The 19,538-nt window shown below is 36.5% G+C and overlaps 2 protein-coding genes across 3 annotated transcripts; one reads left to right on the forward strand and one right to left on the reverse strand.

Moving 5' to 3' along the window:
* Positions 1 to 2,580: 2,580 nt before the first annotated feature.
* On the reverse strand, positions 2,581 to 3,339 carry LOC135606444 (uncharacterized). Its single transcript, XM_065097475.1, has one exon. The coding sequence runs from the start codon at positions 3,299 to 3,301 to the stop codon at positions 2,681 to 2,683; it is 621 nt and encodes a 206-aa protein (XP_064953547.1). The 5' UTR covers positions 3,302 to 3,339; the 3' UTR covers positions 2,581 to 2,680.
* Positions 3,340 to 3,741: 402 nt separating this feature from the next.
* On the forward strand, positions 3,742 to 12,320 carry LOC103977815 (probable ethanolamine kinase). 2 transcript variants are annotated; one of them, XM_009393444.3, is made up of 11 exons: positions 3,742 to 4,095; positions 5,976 to 6,067; positions 6,358 to 6,464; positions 8,040 to 8,145; positions 8,948 to 9,070; positions 9,217 to 9,308; positions 9,501 to 9,597; positions 9,691 to 9,796; positions 9,888 to 9,954; positions 11,706 to 11,798; positions 11,893 to 12,320. In XM_009393444.3, the coding sequence occupies exons 1-11, from the start codon at positions 3,941 to 3,943 to the stop codon at positions 12,055 to 12,057; spliced, it is 1,203 nt and encodes a 400-aa protein (XP_009391719.2). In that variant the 5' UTR covers positions 3,742 to 3,940; the 3' UTR covers positions 12,058 to 12,320. The 2 variants fall into 2 exon arrangements, with proteins under 2 accessions (XP_009391719.2, XP_009391720.2); XM_009393445.3 differs by having other exon boundaries at positions 3,746 to 4,095; positions 9,513 to 9,597.
* The last annotated feature ends 7,218 nt before the right edge of the window (positions 12,321 to 19,538 follow it).

Raw genomic sequence — 19,538 nt, forward strand, 5'->3', positions numbered from 1 at the left:
CAGTATCGCAGGGCACTGCATGTGGCTTCTGTACCTCAACATGACACACTGCGCCAGGCACTGGTTGGTGTGGGCTGCACATGAAACACATACACAAGTGAGTAATTAGCACTTATTGCTTGCTTCTTAGCTGTGTCTGATTCAGCTGCTCTTGGTTGGATGCTCTTTATCCAACATTGTGTATCATTCTTCGGCAGCATATGTACTAGTTCTTGTGATGTTCGTACTTTCTCTCATTTCTTTTTACCAACATCTTTAGACCAGTTTGAGATGACAGTCATATGAGACTTCAGGATCTCTTGGTCCCAAAGTTGCTGCATCAATGCCTGGTAATTGCTCCACCACGGATCAAGCCGATGTTTATCTTGTTTGTCATGATCTTGAAAGCCAAGGTCACCAAATTGCATGTTGAATACATTCTAATGAACATCCTGCTCCTTCCTGACTCATTTTACCTCTGAACTCTGATAAATCTATTATTTTTTTCTTCCTTTTTCTCTGTTTTTGTCTGATATTGTGTCTGGTCCTTGAAGATCATGTGGTACCAATGGCACCCTTGAGATGCTCCCACCTTTTTTTATTAATCGAGTTACCAATAAGCAAAGGACATAGACAGTGAGCATCAAGTAATTCCTGGAACACAATAAAGATGTTCACTGCTCTTAGTTCTTAGAGGTCTTTTGCTGAGTGCAACCAATGTGTTTTGAGAACCCAAAGTATATTTCTTCTACTAAAAAAGATAGCTTTATTGTGCAGCATATAGTCTAATTCTCATGGTCTTTTTCTACCTTTACGTCTAAAGTGTATTTTTCTACTTGATGCAGCATTAAAATTCCACCTTCAAGCCTGTTTCATCATAGACTCTGAAACAGGCTGTTCTTGTGATGATGGTGCAGATGCACTTCTTTTTTCTCTTACATTTCAGGTTCCACTTGCATCAACTTGGCATTTGCTTCTTTGAAGTGTCTCAGTTTCTTACACTCGATGTAATCGTCTGTTTTATCCATCCATAATTATTGTCATGCTTGACTTGCTTTATGGAGTTCTATGTAGGATATATCTGACATGCACTGTGGTTATGTGAAACAAAAACAGCAGTAAAAATCAGCTACTACCTTCTTGGAATCTCCTTTCACTCTCTTCACTCTTAGCAGATCGGAGAGACAATGAGAATGGTGATCTTGACAGAGATCATCTCAAAAAGGACCATGATTGAATCCGAATTATTATTATAGCTGGAACAATCAAAATCATACTTGTCAGTAGCTAAGTCAAAATTTTATTTACAGCACTTTTTAATTTCAGTGATCGCTTGCATTTAGAACCTGACATACTACAGATTCGATGATCATTTTGTGATCCTAAAGGACAAACTTATGGAGAATAAATTGTTGTTCACATCTCGGATCCCAGAGATTTTGTAGTGTAACCCTATACTTCCACAGCACTGGGAAGTTCATGTGCCTCACTTGTAACACCACACACAGATCACCAAACACAATCTGATTCTCCAGACATAACTATGTTTCTTTGAATTTGTTTAGACGAATTCACATGTCTACTGACAGTCAATTAGGGTAGAAATTATCTAGAAAAATATGAATTATTCAGATGTGTGTTGCCTAATCAGCAGCATCAGTATAAAATGCCTTCAGTGGGCACTTGTTTACTAAGAAATTGATCAACTCTGAGCTTGGATCATAGAAGATTGTGCTTTATTATAAACCAGTTACCTAATTATATTCTCCACATCAAAAAGTTCATATCTGGTACAAATTGTCCCCAGCTTTTAGCTTGCAAGTGGATCCTCATCAGTAGCCTGTTCCACTGTTTGGTGATGCAGGTTCCCTAAAAGGGTGAATTATTTTTGTGATGATGCCAGGACTCACCCTCTATCATCCATTTCATTATAATTAAAACTTGTAATCTGTTCTCATAGAGTATGGTCTAAATGTACACTACTAAGCTGCTTATGATATAGTTTGTAAGCTGCCATCATCACACAACAAGGTTAGATGGGGATATCTACAATCATGTCAATGTTATGTTAAAGGTGAAGCAGGACAAGAATGGGATCCATAGACTTCGCCATCTTTTTCCTTCCTTCCCATGAACAATTATTTTCCGAAAGAGACAGACCGAGTTGGGTGGCCTATCACTATTTGAGTGGGTTGATTAATCAATTAGAGCCCAAATAATTACTTGCTGCACACGCCATTAATTGCTTTTTCTCAAGTGGATTTTGATGGGAACTTATGAACCTTCAACTATTAGCAAGCATTGAGAAACAAAAACTTAGATTTAGTACACGAATGAACACAAAAAACACCAATTTTGATTTGTTGAATTCGACAAAAGCATATCCTTGGCATTAAAATCATGCCTTGTGGGGTTGGTGACATGATTCAATTATTAGCCACCAAAAGTTGTTGATCAATGTGAAATTTAGATGCGACTTTGATGACACATTTGACATCACCAACCAAACAAAAGACGAGCCTTTTTTTACTTGCCCAAATCTTTAATGTTTCGAAGCACAGCATTTATTACTTCGAATTCCATTTCTACCCTCGAATTAAGGGGAGCTTCATTGCGGCAGTAGAGGGCAAAAATGTAACTTCATTTGTAGATAATTTTATACATTTTAAGAATTTCTTTCTTAATTCCCGTTTTACCCCCCCTACGGCCTCCGGCGCAAACGCCTCCCGGCCGTCGCCGTCAACCCGCCGTCGCGTCCGTCCCACAGCTTGACCACGCTGCCGTCGAGCGCCGTCATGTCCTGGTACCGGTACCACCCCAAGTCCCCCCTCCTTTGGACGACCGCCCACTCCAAGCCGCAGCCACCGCCGCTCCAAGGCGCCGTCACTCGTCGATCGACGTCGCTGACGCTGTCAACGTCCTCCTCCTCTCCCTCCCCCAAGCCGTCGCCACGGGCGCAGTCCTCGTACAGACTGTCGGTCGAGGCGGCGTAGTACGCCATGAACCGAGACTTGGGGGTGCTGGCCTCCTCCACGTGACAGCTCGCCCTCCACGCAGCGGCAGCGGCCTCTTTCCCCACCGGTGTTTGCGACTCGGGCGGGCAGACGGGCAGGCTGGGCAGGGGAGAGGGAGGAGGAGAGGTGGGGGTCGGGGGGTCGGGTTTGGAGCCGACAATCCTGATGCCCCAGAGGCCGAGGGCGGCGGCGGCGGCGGCGGCGAGGAGGACCAGGCAGGCCCAGTCCGATCTGGCTGCCGCCGCGGCCGCGGGGAGGGAGTAGAGGCGGAAGGCGATGGCGTCGAGTGGCACCTCGAGCAGGTCCATCACGGAAAGAAGAGGAAGCGCAGTAGTTGGTGAGTGAGCGACGGTGGTGGGTTAGGAAAAGGAGTGTGGAAATATATACATATATAAAGGGCAGTGGAGATGAATTCTGGGCCGTAGGATGGGAGAGGGATCGGGGTGGAAGATGCCGGGAGAATCGAATCGAGAGCGGGAGATGCCGCGGTAGATACTCACACTACGGTTTCATCGTATACACGTGGACGGCTTCTATCGTCCGATGTCACGTTCGACTCCGATCGCTGTTTTGTGATCAAATCTTTTCTCCTGGTTCGGATCGGGAGCCCGCGGGACGCGCACACAGCACGGTCTCTAGGTACACGTGGACGGTGAGGATCGTTTGAGACACGGTTATCCTCGGTACACGTGGACGCATGCGGTCGTCACTGGCCATGGTTTCTCCGTTGCAGGTGTTCGACCCGAAGTGCGATTATATTGAGTTCCTACTCATTCAATGAGCCCTAATTTTGAAGCCTCCGTTTTGATCGGACCTTCCAATCTCACATTTTCTTTCTTCGCCCTGTCCTCTCCGCCTCTTTCTTCTCTGCCTCTTAATTCCTCCGCCTGCACAACACCCGACGTAGATCGATAGAGAGAGCTACAAATAGAAAGGGAGAGGACGAAATGGGAGAGGAGGTCAAGAACTACGACGCGCTTACCGGAATGAAAGACGAGAGAGCAGCCGAGAAGAAAGCAGAGGGGGCGGCCCCGTCGATCCCTTCCTCCTCCATGTCGATCGACATCTCCCTCCCTCTCGACCAGATGAAGCCCCGCATCGTGTCAGCTCTCCTCCCATCTTCTTGATTTTTTACGTTTTCTTTGAATTTTACCCCCCTTGCTGGCATTTTAGAGAATTTGCTTTGTTCATGCTTGCTATTTCTCGTGTGTGGCTTTGGGCATTGGTGAATTCATGCGAATGACGTGGCTCCTTTGAGACTTAGGTAAACAGGGAAACGGCCCATCTGCTTGCAGAAGTATGACTGTGTACCCGAGATCGGCATTGGCAGGAGCCTGGTGCATTGGCCGTATGTTGGAAGTATTGAACGTTTCTGGCAGTTTGTTCGAGCTTCTGACCGGCTGAGCTTGGTCAGCTAGAGAGTTAGCTGCTTGCGGATGTCACCATGTTGCCATATGTCTAATTTCAATGTTGGAAATCACATAAATGAATTGATGGATCTGTATTGAAAAGATTCCCCTTTTTCTCTAGATAAGGTTAATTTGGACAGACTGAAGCCCAACAATGTTGTTCGTAGTACATATTGTTGAATAAATAGAAAAATGTTGTGACACTAAAAATAGAAAGCGTGAAGCAGGAGAGTATGATTCTTATTTAGGTACTGATCTAAAAACCCTAACGCAGTGATCTATTAGTGCAGAGGCGGAGAAAAAAGTCTGGAAGAACTATGTTACTGTGTTTCTGACTGACGGGAAAATGATCTGATGCTATATTACCTCAAAAAGATATTGAAGAGAAATATATACATAGACCATTATCTTAAGCCAAAAAGAAAAATTCTGCAGTTGAAACATGCTAATCTTGAACCTTCAGGTCTTTTTGTTATGAGCTCTGGGCCTTTATATCACTCATTTAATGCTTCTTGTACGCCACTCTCCTCTTGACCTATATGCATTAGTCAAAGGATATGAAAATGTGGCTGTATAAAAAATAGTTGATATGACTGGCTTTGGTCTCCCAGTTGCTTCATTTGTCTAAGTTTTGTTTTTCTTTATGTGGTTTTTTTTTTTTAATCATATTCTGATATTATATCTCTCATTTTCCCTCGTTGTCACGTATTTAGTTGGTTTTGCCTAAGTCGTGCAGCACCCTTACATGTCCATCTGCAAATGTTAATCTCCTCGAAACTTCCTATGGTCCCTTAGGATTTACAAAAGAGAAAACGGGTTAGAGAAAACGTTTCACTTGGGATCCACAAGCAATCATTTCAGCAAACACTTCATAGCCAATGCAAATTACAAACATACTTCACAAGTTCTGAACGGTCGTACAATAAAGGGTCCAAAATGGTCTACTATAGACCGAAATCCCCATAAGTGCCCATATGACACAACCTTTATTTACAAGCCTAAGACGACCACCAAAACCAAAGAAAATGGGGCTGCTAAGTCTATTATCAGCCCTTTACATGTTGGGCAAAGCATGAACAAAACCGAAAGATACGAACATACATAAGCATTACATCAAACACTTTGTTTATAGTTTTGTCCGTGACACCATGAAGAGAACTTTTTGTTTTAATTTAGAATCATTAGATTGCCAAATTTTCTTAAATAGTAATGTGAACTACTGATCTATTTTTTCTTATGGATATTGTTCTCCAATAACAAGAACTTAGTCTATTGATCATGAACCTATTTTTCTTAAATATTTGTCCTATGTTTTTGTTATGTAAATCTTTTGAGTGTTAGAATTGTTTCCATAGAGAATTGCTTGATTTACAGAAAAAGAACCTGTGCAACTTTTTGGTAATACTTATGTTTCTGATTCCAAATATTTACTTCTGAACAATTTCAAAATTTTGCTAATTATGTGACTTCCTTTTATTATGATGTACCATGACAGCACCTTCCTTCACATTTGGCTGAAATTTTTTCAAAGGATATGCTGACATTCTTATTTCGTTATGTTTTTATTTCTTAGAGATCTATGCAAGGATTTGTTTAAGAGGTGGTCATCTCTTGATGAATCTTGTTTCTCAATTGAGACAGTTTCCGGTGGTATCACAAATCTTTGTAAGTTTTGGTTAAACTTTATACCTTTTCTTGTTATCTTCTCATTTTTCCCAATTGTTTGTTGCATTGGGTTGCAGTCAGTTGATAGTGAACTAGTGTTGAACAGACTGTTGCATTCAACCTTGTGTAAGCCTTGCATATGTCAACATAAAATTAGAACATTGAAAACCAATCTTTCTATGAGGCTTTTTTTTCTTTACATTTGTCTGATATTCTCTGTGTACCTTATAAGATTTGATTCATTAACAAAATTTCATCATTTAATGCCATAACACTTGCAATTCTTGCAGTGCTGAAGGTCTCTGTAAGAGACGACCGTGGAAACAGTGATTCTCTGACTGTTAGATTGTATGGCCCAAATACAGATTTGGTGATTGATCGCAAAAGAGAGTTGCAGGTTGTGTTCAAAAACTTGAGTTTAATAATATCAAGCAAGATAACATAACATAAACCTCTTGAAAGAGGTATAATATAGCAAGTAAACTAAGATTCATTTTATACTAAATTTAACATCTGTTGTCATGTGAATGTGATTCCTTTCTTGACGAAGTTAAATGTGTCAGTGATCAGACTTTTGTTCCAGATAATATACTTATGCCATCTTCTCTATTTTTATTATGTCATGTGCATGCATTATGGTTATGTATGGTTTACAAATTAACACCAATTTCACAGAACTGGTTCTGACCATTTGGTTGGACCATGTTAACTGATGGTTGGTTTGGTCCATATAAGAAAAAAAGCTCATTCAAAAAAAAAAAAACTGGTGCAAACTTTTTGAAACTGATGATTGAACTGGTGACCCATCAAACCAGGAACTGTTCTTCGTAGGACCAAAAATGGCACGAACTGAATGTTCTGTTGGTCATGAAATGATGCTTGTTGTCGAGACTAGTTGATCTCGTTTCATATATAAACCACAATTGCCATTCCTAGCACATTGCAGCACCTTGCCATCCTTTGATCTTCCTTCACCATGCTCTTGCATCTAATGCTCTTCTTTTCCTTCTCTCCATGTAGTGTTTCCTCTGCTTGTGATCTAATCCTGTGGCTGTTTCATTCCAAATATTTTGTTAATTAATATAGTATGAAACTTTTCATGGCCACTGATAATGCCTAGGTGATGAGAGGGAGGAAGGAAGCAATAGCTGTATCAAGGCTCCAAGTGGAGAAAAGAGAAATTTCAAAGTGGGAGAATATGGGATGTTCATGTTGCAGGAGTTGATGCTGGATATACAGCCCTTATTGGAGTCAGTGGAGACATAGAAAATGGTATAAGTTACAGTAGGTCTTTATATGCTGGAGGGACATCAGACTTTGCATATTTGTGCTTGGCGGGATGTCGCAACTAATGAGGTTTTAGTTGAGTATGTCAATTACTGACGGAAAACTATTTCAAACCCCTACTTTGGCATGGAATTTGTGTTGCACTATTTCCACTAAGACCAACTTTTTCATATGTATGTATGTATCTATTTCTTTTTCCTCCCTTAGAGTCTTATTTCAAGAAGTCTTATCATGTTTTCTATGTATTTTGATTGTTTCCGTCAAACTTGGATTGAAACTTCATAATTTACTTCCTGTCCAATGTTTATTAAAATTATTGATCTTGCTGGAGCCACATTTTGATGTTTTCTTTCCTAAATCACTAGTCCACCATTGTTGAATTTATTTTGGCACTTGAACCTAGAACCTTCAATCTTAGGGGAATCGTTATTGCAATTCAGTGTTTATTTTCAATAAAATAGTGTGATATTGTTCTCTTGCTGAACCATATCCAGTGAGGGAACAATGATCACCTGTAAAATGAACTTTCAATGATACTTTTTTGATACAATCTGTTCCTACGTGTTATTATTTGCATTATAAACACCAAAGTCAAGAACTTTTCAAAGTTTTTCTAGCTTAAAAATATTTGCTATGCACCGTATTCCGATTGCATGTACTCACCTCTATCCACCATCATGTTTAGGCCCTACCACATCTATCGGCTGCAGGATTTGGTGCAAAGTTGCTAGGGATATTTGGGAATGGCATGGTTCAATCTTTCATTGATGCTCGTACACTTTCACCATCAGGTAAGCATATACTTTGTTCATTCTTCTAACAATAAAACCACAATAAGTAAGAAGCTGATAGCTTCTTTGGTTAACATACTGTTTAACCACTACTTTCAAATAACAATGTTTCTTCTTGATCATGTTTGTGCAAGCTTTTGCTAGACTTACCCACTACCAAGCACTCGTGGTGTCTTTGTCAGATACTGACATTTGCTGGATGGTTCCTGACACTTGTGGGGGAGCTCAAGATGTATTATAAATCTACTTTTTGCCTTTTTTTAATGTATTTTATGTACATGTGCATGTCCGTGATTCATGGCCTGCTAAAGTTGACCAAACAGAGTAATAACAGAAAAGCAATCGACGGGAGAAAGAGATTGTGAATACTAGAAGAACAAAGTAGATGTTAAATTTAGTCATGATACAACTAGGATGTAGGCTAAAAGTGATGGCAGTCTTGTTTAGCTTCTTTTGTATTCCTTAAGATTGAAAAGAATGAGTCTTATCTGTAAAGTTAGATACTTGCTGAGTTGTTCGTTTGTTTGCTATAGCATTATAACTTTTATTAGTTAGTTAACCCTGCTTATTGTTGCTCTCACAACCTGTCTTACATTTTCTGATATAAACCGTGGTAGTAATGATGTTAATGTTCTAGACATTACCTTTCCTCCAGATACCCACCTTGCTTCATGCTTTGTCGTCTGCTCAAAGACTTGTATAATTGTGTCCTGAAAATGTCTTTTTTTTATTTCTTCTTTTGAATACTTCAAATTTCTGGCATCATGTTTTTGCTGACACAAACTTAGTTATTGGTTTTCAGATATGAGCGATCCTAAAATAGCTTTCAAGATAGCTAGGCAACTTCGTCAATTCCATAAAGTGGCAATACCAGGTTCTAAAGAACCACAACTGTGGAATGATATATTCAAGTTTCTCGACGAAGGTGGCAGATTTTGCTCTTGCTCTTTATATTGATCGATATTGAAAACTGTTCCTTGGGCACCACATTATTTTTGGCATTGTAATGCAAATTTTCTAGAATCATCATGTTGACTTCCTTCTGATCCTGAATAAGAACATTGCTTGCAGCTGCGGCATTAAAGATTGAAGATAGTGCAAAGCAAGCGACATATGAATCAATCTCATTCCAAGAAATCCAGGCTGAAATTAATGAGCTGAAGGTACTCTGATTAGTTGGTTGCTTTTTATTTCAAGAAACTACACTTTTGAACAAACAGTCTGGTCAAAAAAGCTACAGCTTTTATGAGAAGTAAATTTATGATAGTTGCTCAAGTAACTGACTGCTTTACCAGCATTTTTTGGTTTCTAAGGACGTGAATCTTGTTATAATAATAAGAACTTTTTCACTTGAGATCTGCCAACAGGATCTGACTGATCTTCTTAATGCCCCTGTTGTCTTTGCCCACAATGATTTGCTTTCTGGGAATCTGATGCTAAATGACAAAGAAGGTGAATTTTATGGCATCCCACAACATGCCTTTGGTTTCTCTAGAATCTTGATACTAATTTACCTTTTTGGTGTCAAATGCCTCACAACTTTAGGGAGACTCTACTTCATTGATTTTGAGTATGGATCATACAGCTATAGAGGCTATGACATTGCAAACCACTTTAATGAATATGCAGGCTTTGACTGTGACTACAGCTTGTATGTTGCCGTTCCCTAATTCTTCAATTGAATTCTCTGCTTAATATTGATATGAAATAATGTTGACTTTGCTGGTTATGTATTGTAACAGATATCCAGATAAAGATGCACAATATCATTTCTTCAGGAGTTATTTAGAATCTGATAAACCACATGAGGTATATAAACTTGATCGTATAATTTGGCATTTATCAGCAGCATATTTGTGTTATCATTAAAATTCATGATTAAGTTTGTATGGTTAGTGGAGATATTATTTTAAGAAGGATAACATTTTCATGCTTCATTTTACTAAAAACTATGAAATACATTGAACATGATAAGAAGCTTTGGCTTTGACTTGTCTCATCTCGTATAACATAATTTATGTCTGTATGTTTCTGTTCGTATGACTTCATGCTGTATGCTAAATTCCCTTCACATGTCTCCAAAGTGTAAAATGATGTTCTTGTAGGTTTTGTTGTCATTTTGCTTATTCATTTAATGAAATTTAAATCAAAATAATTTTTGATCAGTTGTATTGTTTTGCAATGGTCTTTGCTAGATTTAGCAAGACCTAGATTTAGGCAATGATTTAGATTGATAAAAAAGAAGGCTGTGACCTTGATCAAATTTCTGTAGTTAAGATAAAATAAATTTATTCTGAGCTAGAAAGGTGATGGTGATTAGTAAAGATAAAATGAAAAAAGGTGAATAAAGTCATATGGAGCATGGAACAACTGAAAATTGAAGAACAACTTAAATATGAGTAGTGGTGTAAATGAGCAAACTTGAATGAATAGGCCCTTGTTTAAGTCCTACACAACCAAAGAAGGGAGTTGCTTTTGTTTGATTGAGTTGGACAAGAACTCATGCTTGGGTTGACTGAATCCAGGCAACTTTAAGTTGGTTTTATTTGAGCTTGGACAATGGGTTGGTCATGCAGTGGAGGTATCCACAGTGGAAGACAAGGGCCCAATGGCAGGCAAATTAGGTGGAGTTGGAGGTAGGGATGGCAGAGGAGGCAGTGCAGACATGGCCATTGAGGGAGTGTCTGCTCAGATGCAAGCTGTAAGGGTGGCATCAATGCCTCAAGAAATAGAATAGGAGATGTTGTGAGGTGGGAATACGAGTTAGGATTTCGAATCCTTTTTGTTACATAAGCTGTTAGACCAAGGTAACGTTGTGATAAATCAGATTAATTAATACACATTAAAAAACATATATCCCAGCTCTTATGGATCTCAGCCTGAGCGAAGTAGGTTAATTTGGGATCTTCTCATAAAGCTGTTGAACAATAAAAGGGGCCTTGGGCTCAGCTTAAATCGTTTACATAATACATACAAGTTGGGTTTGGACTAAAACAAGGTCTAGTCTGAGCTGTTCACAAACATTGAACCAACTTACACCCCTAACTATGAAATGGAAGAGGTGCTATGTCACAAGAAATCAAATGGTGATTGAACCGGCAAATGAGGTTCAAGGTTCAGCAGTTCAGCCGAGGTTGAAAATGATAGATACATAACTAGTACTATTATACAATCACGTATACACTGTTTTGATCACATAAAGATTGATAAAGAATCAATTTAGAACTCAGCATACAAAAAAGAAATTCCCCGGATGAAATATGGTACTAACATGCATGTTCCATGTAAAAATAATTCATTCAAAGATTACTGTTTCTCTTCTCATAATTTTATCCTGCATTCCAAAGTCCACAGAGATAATTACTAGAGAACTAAGGATTTCGCAATTGTTAGTGACTGTTTTTAAGGATTGAGAAAGAGAGTGATTCATTGTGCAGTGAAAATTTCTTCTCTAGTCATGTTCATGGACATAGGAGTGCATAAATCTGTGTTATCTTTTTTTTCCTTCTTTGCCTAAATATGGTGAATCTCCAACCGTCACGATACTCTGATGCTTACAGGTGTCCGACAAAGATCTTGAAGCCCTTTATGTTGAAACAAATACGTTCAGGCTAGCATCACATATTTACTGGGCTCTGTGGGGTTTTATACAGGTACAAATGTTTATATGTTAAACAAGGGTAACACTCAGGTTTTAAGGTTGACATCAACCATGGAGTTCTCTAACTTTCTTCGAGATTTCTACAGGCAAAGGTATCACCGATCGACTTTGATTATCTCTCCTACTTCTTGCTTCGGTTCCACGAATACAAGAAACAAAAGGAAGGATGCTTCTCTCTGGCACAGAAATATCTTTCAAGATCCATCAGCTGCAGCAGCAGAAGAAACAGTTGCCCTCCATCAGAAGACTAGCATGATGAAATCGGAGAGCATGCGGCCATCCTGCTTCCTTAGATATAGAACAATTCTTTCCCCCTTTGTTTTAGTAGTTAATTGAGTGTTGTGATTTCAGGGGGCATTTCACAGTCGCGGATTGCTTTCGAGTCTTTTTTGCTTGTATCCAGAAGTAGAACATATTTTCTGGGAGTCGTGGCATGACAACAGTTGTTAATTGCAGTGAAGGTTGTGATGGCATTGCGTATATTTCAATAAATGAGCTCTTAATGCGACAGGAATTATACTGACTATTATATAATGCGAGAACTCGCGGTACTTGAAAATGTAGTTGTTCTTTCTACCGTGGGAATTCTTGGTTCACCGACAGATTCCCTCTAATCATGCTGCGCCACTGACTTTGGGTCGTTGATTTGTTTTTTAACTTTAAATCATTTATGATTTCTTTTAAGAATCTAAATATATTTAAGATAAATATATTTCTTAAGAGAGCATGTATAAATATAATAATAAAATTAATTACTTAATTGGTTTTTGATGATTTGTTACTATTTTTGACGAGTAGTAAGTCATTGCTTTCTTTCTTGATACACAATCTTGACTTATTTTTATTTTAAATTTTTAATATTTATCGTAATAATATATATGTTTTTAAGTGATTTTATTACATCATTATTATTAATAGATTCTTCTAAGTAATGTTTTAGTTATTCATTTACGATAAGTAAGTCATTATTTGTATTTTACAAAGCATATAATTCTAATAATTTTTTAAATAACTCATTTTTAAGTTTAAAATTAGATGATTTTAAACCTTCACATTTAATAAAAAATGTATAAAATGTAGACATATAGTTGTCATACTTATATTTTAATATATCAAATTTATTAATGTGTGAGACATGATCTTTTTCTAGTAAACTATATTTTTTATTTTTTTAAAATTTATAATTATGAAATGCTTTAAGTAATTCATCATGTGATAAACAAGTTTCAATTGAGTCAAATACCTCGTTGTTCATAGTTATTAAAACATAATTTATCATTTTTTTTATTGATTTGTTCTTCCATTTTCGACTCACTTATTCATTCCATATTGCTTTAAATGTTTTCTTCTTGTTGATAACTTCATTTTGAATTGTGGACACTCAATTTTAAAATATCTCAAATTTTTATGCTCATAGCATATAATAACTACATCTTTTTTGAGCTCATTTTTATTTTTATCTTCACTTGTTAAATTTGTCTTGTCATAAACTTTTTGAATATTTTGGTAAGAAATATTACGTCTTTATCGTCATCACTTTGCATGTCATTTTATAAATCATCAAGGATCCTCAGTATTAGTTTTTTGAAAAAGATTTTAAGATCTTGCATACCAATTCAAGATTAGTATAATTTTTACCAAGAACTTTTAATTCATTGAAACATCTATAAACGGGTGTACATGTCACCAATAGATTTATATAACATAATTTTGGATTCTTTTATTCTACTTGTACTTTTACGAGTAACTTAGTATCTACCATTTATATGACAATAGATTTATATGTCTTTTTTATAACTTTCTCCTTTTTCAAGGTAAAGAGATAATTTTCATATTATCCTTTTACACAAGATTTCTCACCCCCTATAAATTAGAATGTTCTGAAAATTTCTTTCGTTTCGTACGATAAAATCGATTTCGGAAACTTATTCAACTTGAAAGCGTATTCGTAAACATGTTGAAAGCAGTAAGCAAGTAAGGAGGTTTGCAGTAAAATAAATTGCACAAAAGAAAAGGCAAACCAGATTTTATAGTGGTTCGATCATCGTGACCTATATCTACTCCGCCAATTCCTCTTCCATCGAGGCCATCAACATCTACCATCGATCTTCCTTTAATATGCAAAGTTCAATTGTCGACATATTAACTTTACCTGATATTTAATCTTATAACATAATATTTGTTATTTTGGCACGATACCCGTAGCACAAAGTTTGATTTTCGATATGTTAACCCATCATTCAGCTCAACATCTAACTCTTGAAATGTTCGACCCTCCTCAATGGTTCACTCTTCGACGATCTAAGCCAGTAATCGAAGTATTTTCTATATCATTTATTTCAAGAGCATATTAATTTAATAAATTTATTAATTAATTTTATCATCAAAATTTAATATTCAACAAAAAAATTCTTGAAAAGGGTTGTTAGCTCTTTATCGAATATACAAATGGAGATAGGAAATTTTGTCAAAAAAAAATCCAAAAGTACTTGTCATAATTCTTGTGTTAAATTTGAGAGATTTGCCTAATATGAGATAAAAAACGAAACGAGTTATACAAACTTTTCTATATAATTGAAGACTTGTGGGGTAGCTCAATAATTACTTATTATGAGAGCTTATGTATACTTCCTTGATGTTAGCTTCTCTTAGATGATTCAAAATACAAGACCATAGTTTTAGTCTAGAGTATGATAAAACTTGTGGGCATCTTACCCTTCTCATTTTATTAGTAAATGATAATAACCTTTAGGTGTATTAGGTTATTTTCTAATAATATTATGAGTTCAAATTATTTTATATTTACTTTTTCTTCCTAATGTTTAATTCTTAGGTTTCTTTAAGACAGATCAACACTTAAATAAATTAATAAAATAATACTAATGATGTAAAGAGCCAAAGAAAAAAGAAAAGAAAAGTATGATCGGATTATCAGTCCTGCGATCATTAATATTAAGATAATGATAATGATAATGACGATGATACGATAACAATGACAGTAGGCATGAACACTAAGAGTTGATATTAGTGATAGAGTTTGGTCCATTAAAAATATGTCTGAAGTTGATTTTGGAGAAACGTTCCAACAAAGATGCAATACAGAGACGAAAACAGATCTCTAAAATGGGGGAACCTATCAAAGAGGTCCCCAAACACAAGTCATAATTCCTATGCCAAATTTGAGAGATTTGCTTAATATGAGAAGAAAAATAATGTGAGTTATACAAACTTTCCTATACAATTAAAGACTTGGGTAGATTAATAATTGCTTGTTATAAGAGCTCGAGAGAAAAAATGATGAAAGGGTATGATCGAATTGTTAGATCAACCATCATGAAGATAATAATGTTGGCAACTAAAATGATAATGACGATAACAATGACAATATGCATGAGTTGTAAGATAGTTGACATTAGTAGAGTGTGAATGATGAGTTTAGACCATTAGATTAGGACTTGAAATTGATTTTCCACAAAGGTTCCGACAAAAAAGATATAATGTGGATGACAATATGCATGAGTACTAAGATAGTTGACATTAGTAGAGTGGAGTGTGAATGATGAGTTTAGATCATTAGATTTGGACTTGAAATTTATTTTCCATAAAGGTTCCGACAAAGATATAATGTGGATGACAATATGCATTAGTAAGATAGTTGACATTAGTAGAGTGTGAATGATGAGTTTAGACCATTAGATTAGGACTTGAAATTAATTTTCCACAAAGGTTCCGACTGGATGACAATATGCATTAGTAAGATAGTTGACATTAGTAGAGTGTGAATGGTGAGTTTAGATCATTAGATTTGGACTTGAAATTGATTTTCCATAAAGGTTCCGACAAAGATATAATGTGGATGGGAGTCATCAGGGAGAAATCTATCAAAAGAGCACCCAAGCATAAGTCATAATCCTTGTACCAAATTTAGGAGATTTGCCCAAGCACAAAAACAATTTGAGTTATATAAATTTTCCTATGCAATTAAAGAGGTAGCTTAAATAATTGCTTGTTATAAGAGCTTATGTACTTGCTTGATGTTAGCTTCTCTCAAGTGATTCAAAATAGAAGAATACCATAGCTTTAGTATGGAATATGAAACTTGTGAGTATCTTACCCTTATCATTTTATTATTAAATGATAATAAACTTTAAATGTATTGAGTTATTTCCTAATAATATCATGAGTTCAAATTATTTTATATTTACCTCTATTCTTAATATTTAATTCTTGGGTTTCTTTAAGATAGAGTAATAAATAGATAAAATAATATAAAAAAATTAGTGATCCAAGAAAAAAAGATAAAATGATGGAAAAAGTATGGTCAGATTGTCAGATCCACCATTACCATCATGGAGATGACAATGAAAATGATGGTGATAATAAAAATGACAACACACATGAGCACTAACTAAGACAGTTGACATTAGTAGTGTGTTTAGGGTGTGTTTGGACCATTAGATTTAGACTTGAAGTTGATTTTGAACAAAAGTTCCAACATAATTACATGTGGATGGTAGTTTTCTGTCCCATTATCATTAAGACATAAAGTTGATATCTACAAAGGTAGAATCCATCAAAGGAATCCCCAAGCACAAGTCATAATCCTTGTATTTGATGTAATTGAGGACTTGTGGGCTAGCTTAATAATTATCTGTTGTAAGAGCTTATGTACTTGCTTGATATTAGCTTCTCTCAACTGATTCAAAGTCTAAAGTATGATGAAACTTGTGTGCAACTTACTCTTATCATTTATTATTAAATGATAATAAAATTTAAATGTATTGGGTTATTTTCTAACAATATCAGGAGTTCAAATTATTTTATATTCACCTCTTTTCCTAATGCTTATTTCTTGAGTTTCTTGAAGATAGAGGATTAGTTGAATAAAATAACAAAAAATATTAGTGATGTAAGAAAAGAAAACAAAATGATGAAAAAGTATGATAGAGTTGTTGAATCCACCCAATAGCAATGACAATAATAATAATGATAATAATGATAATAGACATAGACGTACTAAGATAATTGACATTAATAATGTAGAGTTGTTGAATCCATTGTGACAAAGACCATGACAATGACAATAATAATAATAATGATAATAATGATAATAGGCATGGGCGTACTCAAATAATTGACATTAGTAATATGTGCATGATGAGTTTGGACCATTAAAAATGAAATCGTTGATTTTGGACAAATGTTCAAACTAAGATATTATGTGGATGGGGTTGTTAGCTCCATTATCATAAAGAAAAAAGAAGAGATATTTAAAAGAGAGGAATCTATTAGCTCTATGATATTATCATAAAGGGAAAAAAAAGAGATATCTAAAATAGGAGAAGTTTGTTAAAGAAATCATTTAGCACAATTCATAATCTTTGTGTCAATTTGAGAGATTTGAGCACAAAAACAATATGAATTATGCAAACTTTCTTATGAAATTGAAGACTTGTAATTATGTACTTCAACCATAATGTGGAGCATTATGAAATTTGTGAGCATCTTATTCTTATTATTTTATTATTAAATAATATTAAACTTTAAATGTATTGGTTTATTTCCAAACAATATTATGAATTCAAATTATTTTATGTTTACTTTTATCCTAATATTTAATTCTCAAGATTTTTTAGATAAAATAATAATAAATAAAATATTAATCTTACAAGGAGAGAAAGAGAAAATGATGAAAAAGTATAGTCAGGTTGTCAGATCCATCAAAATGATAAAAATAATCACAATGATAATGATGATGATAACAATGACAACAAATGATTATTTTATTATTAAATGATAATAAACTTTAAATGTATTAGGTTATTTCCTCAACTTCTTTCAAGTGATTCAAATTTAAATGATAATAAATTTGAAACTTGTGGGTATATTAATTACCCTTATAATTTTACTATAAATTATAATAAAAATATTTGGTTATTTTCTAACAATATCATGATTTTAATTTTATATTTACCTCTTCTCCTAATGTTTAATTCTCATATTTCTTTAAGAGATAGTAAAAGTTGAATAAGTTAAAGAGTATATTTGGGTTGGTATCTCATAAGTTATAATAGCTTCTATTTGATAGTTTACATCATACTAAAATATCATAGATGAATTTATAATCAATCCTCTTCTTAAATTCTTTCTCCATAATGGACTTCATGAATATTTGCTTAATTGCACAAGCAATATTTTTTTTTTTCTATACTACTGTCCAAAGATATTTGGCTCATTTATGAAATTTTGGTAGGACTTTATATTAAATAAAAGATAATTAGCTATTTTTTATTGGTTTGGTGGTTTCAAGAAGTTTAATACAGAAAAGTACACTCCAAATAATAATAATAATAATAATTAACGATAAAAAAAAAGATCGGAGACAGACTGGTTTACCCAACCCCACCCATTCCTCTCAGGAATGAGCATAAGATTTTAGTTCATGAGTACAAATTACAATGGACCCCACCTCTCGTATTGGGGCTCGTAGGAACCGTTAGTAAGTTTACAGGCGTGCGGGCCCGGCGCGTGCCCCTCCAATGGGACGCGATCTCTGGCCCGTTGACCCACAAGCAGCGGCGCCGGTCCCGCCAAGTCGAATAAGTTTACCGGGGTAGTAATTATTGCCGACGCACGATGGTGATGATGATGCCACTTGGACGAAAAAGAACACTGTACAGCTCGGATCATAATGCATCTCAGTCGTCGTCGTCTCGGAAAGGGACGTTTACAGGTGGCATTAATTTACTGGTTTGAAGAAGATGGATGCTGATTTCCACATTTCACGGTGTCATGATTCATCGTCTGGTCTCATAATAATAATAATATTTTTTTTTATTAGGTGTTGGGCACGTCACTTTGACGTCGAGTGTGATGACATGGATAAAATTATACAGCATGTCGATCATTTCTACTAATCCATTCCACCGTAAGCAATTAAGATATGATCGGATGATCATGCACGCATCTTGACCAAAGTCAATCAATCAGGTACTTTCACGTATCTCAAAGTATGATAAGATGGAACAAGTGTTTTTTTGGTCTAATAGATGTTGAACGCTCGAGGGAAAAGGTGAAGCTTTCCCTCACATGCTAGTCTTCCCCTTTTCGACATCGAAGCCTGCTTTCTTGGATTGACATGGAGTGAGTCCACTCCCACAGCGGTCGGTGCAACAACTCGGCTGAGTCTCTGCTCCCCATTTTCCGTGTTGGCGCCGCACTCCAGGCGGTGGCGGACGAGTTGACCTTTCGGCGATTTCCACCAATTGGGTCCATCTCGGAATTCACCAGGCGGAGCAGGTGAGCGCGAGTTCCGAGAGGAAGCTTTCCTTGTTGACTGATTTCCATGAGAGACGGAGAAGACGACGGATAAGAGAAGGGTCCAGAGGAGCGAGAGAGAGAGAGAGATCGGGGAAGGAGAACGGAGTCCGAGAGCGACGGCAGCGCGCCGCGACGCCCCACGCGTGGCGGCACGGGGAACCGAGTTGGCCCTGACGCCCACGTCCCAATGACCGAACTACCCCCATCTCTCTCTAGGTGGGGTTGAGGTGGCGGGTCCCGCCCGCACCCCATAAAGCCGCAGGGTGTGACGCGGGGTCACCCCTTTCGGGTCCAACCTCCAACCAAAAGCTGCACGTTCCCACGTTGGTGCAGCCTTCGTCTCCCCCATATGGACCCCACCATACGCACACATATCCGAAATGATGTATGTCTGTAAAACATTACGTAATCA

Source organism: Musa acuminata, chromosome BXJ2-3 (assembly GCF_036884655.1).
Source record: "Musa acuminata AAA Group cultivar baxijiao chromosome BXJ2-3, Cavendish_Baxijiao_AAA, whole genome shotgun sequence".
NCBI lineage: Eukaryota > Viridiplantae > Streptophyta > Magnoliopsida > Zingiberales > Musaceae > Musa > Musa acuminata.